Here is a 1,905-nt window from a genome sequence, read left to right as displayed (position 1 = left end):
GGGGAGGGGGGAAGGCCCCGAGGCCGAGGGACCGTGTGTGGTTTTCTTTAAAGTAAACTGTGCGTCCGAGCAGCGCGCTCCGCAAGCCCGATTGTCCGTTTGTTTCTAGCACTCCCGTAGTGGTAATTTAAGTCAATAAATAAAACCCCTGTCTTCCCCTTTTAACAACAACAAAAAATATACAGATGGAGAGTGAAAGGTACAGAAAAAACGTCGAGGGAAATCAGCTCTGGGAATCGTACAGCTTCCTCCCCCCCTTGCAATCGAAGAGACCGCCAGATCAGGGTGGTAAATAAATGACCTACATTTCAACAGACACAGACAGACAGACAGGACAGAGGAGAGGGCTTCCCCCCCGACAAACATCTTTTTCTGATTGTCCCACAAAGCCGCGGCCGGCGCTCGCTCTGCTCCCAGGCTGTTGTGCGGTGCTCGGGGCCGCTCCGTCAGCTGTCGGCGCTGGGAACCGGCCCGCATCACATCTGTGCTCCCCCGCACCCGGCCACGGCGCAGCGTCCTAATGGCTGCTTGGGCAAGAGACCTCCTGTTTGTTTGTTTGTTTGCTTGGGTTTCTTTTGTGGTTTTTCCTCTCTCTCTCTTTCCCCCTCTTTTTTTTTTTTTTTTTCATTCCCCCCTCCCTTCCTTTTGTTTTACTTAATTTCTTTTTTTTGTTTTTTTTTTCGTAATAATTTTAATTCTTTTCGGGACGGATAGTGCTTGCGGTAGGGGAAAACGGGTTAATAATCACATCAGCTGCGGCTGCTGCATAGCTTCTTGGTGGGCCGAAGGATACCACGACGTGTAGCTGGGGATGTAGGTGCCCGGGGTCCCCGACGAGGCCTTACCGGAGGCGGAGGTGGTATTCCACACCGGTGGCACCGGTGGCGAGCTGCCCGAGAGAGCCCTGCCGTTGGTCAAGGCGCTGCTCTCCAGGGCGGCCCCTCCTTGCTTCATCAGCTTCTTGAATTTGGAGCGCTTGTTCTGAAACCAAATCTTCACCTGCGAAGGGGAACGCGGCAGGGCTCAGCATCCCTCGGTACGGTCCAGCACACCCCCCCCCTTCCCGCTTCCTCCGGTGTCCGACGGACCCCCGGCTTCTTCCCCTGATCCCACCCGTGGCTGCTGTGCCCGTTGCCATTTTGTGATGCCAAACCGCCCGGTAAGACTCCCCCCCCGCCCGCCCCGCCGAGGAGGCGCGGCGGGCCCCGGTGCCCGCGGTTGTGACCCGTCTGCATCACTCGTGGGGTCTCCCACGCCGGTGGTGGGGACAGGGAGAGGACACGGGAGAGGGGCCGGCTCATTCGGAGCTGTACCTGGGTCTGGGTGAGTCCCAGAGATGCTGCGAGCTCGGCTCTTTCGGGGAGAGCCAGGTACTGGGTTTGCTGGAACCTCCTGTTCAAAGCCTGCAGCTGCAAACTGGAATAAATAGTCCTGGGTTTGCGGATTTTTTTCCCTTTCCCATTAAAGCGAACTTCCCCTCCTTCTACCACAGTGCTTTTCTCCGATTCGGCCCCTACAAACCACAAACGATGCAGAATAAATAATAATAATAATAGCAGCAATAGTAATAATAGCAGTAACAGCAATAGCAGCAGCAATAGTAACAATAACAGCAGCAACATCAACAATAACAGTAATGAGGAGGAAGAAAAGTGAAGCTCGAGTAACGCTAACAAAGGCTCCGGGCGATTATGGCAGCCCAGGCTTCTTCCCAGAGAAAGTTTGCTATTTTTACAGGCTGCAGTTTAGGTTTAATTACCCTTAATTGCATACATTGTTTATAGCGCTACGCAATAAATAATTACGAAGACTAATACGTGCACATCTGGGTTGATTTCTTTTCCAGCCGGGCATTGTGTGCTCTGTGTACTGCTCCCCTGTGATCCTCAGCCTCTCCTGACTAAT

General features: G+C 53.4%; 1 protein-coding gene across 2 annotated transcripts in view; it reads right to left on the bottom strand.

The window, feature by feature from the left end:
- Positions 1 to 581: 581 nt before the first annotated feature.
- The window catches only part of DLX1 (distal-less homeobox 1), a 13,086-nt gene continuing 11,762 nt past the window's right edge, over positions 582 to 1,905 (bottom strand). For both annotated transcript variants that reach the window (XM_014954508.1, XM_014954506.1), the window contains 2 exons: positions 1,314 to 1,513; positions 582 to 999 (listed from right to left, as the gene is read on the bottom strand). In XM_014954508.1, the coding sequence (XP_014809994.1) occupies positions 745 to 999; positions 1,314 to 1,513 (455 nt within the window). In that variant the 3' untranslated portion in view covers positions 582 to 744. The remainder of the gene's footprint in view (positions 1,000 to 1,313; positions 1,514 to 1,905) is intronic.

Source organism: Calidris pugnax, unplaced genomic scaffold (genome assembly GCF_001431845.1).
Source record: "Calidris pugnax isolate Ruff unplaced genomic scaffold, ASM143184v1 scaffold103, whole genome shotgun sequence".
NCBI lineage: Eukaryota > Metazoa > Chordata > Aves > Charadriiformes > Scolopacidae > Calidris > Calidris pugnax.
This window is presented reverse-complemented; position numbering and strand designations above follow the sequence as displayed.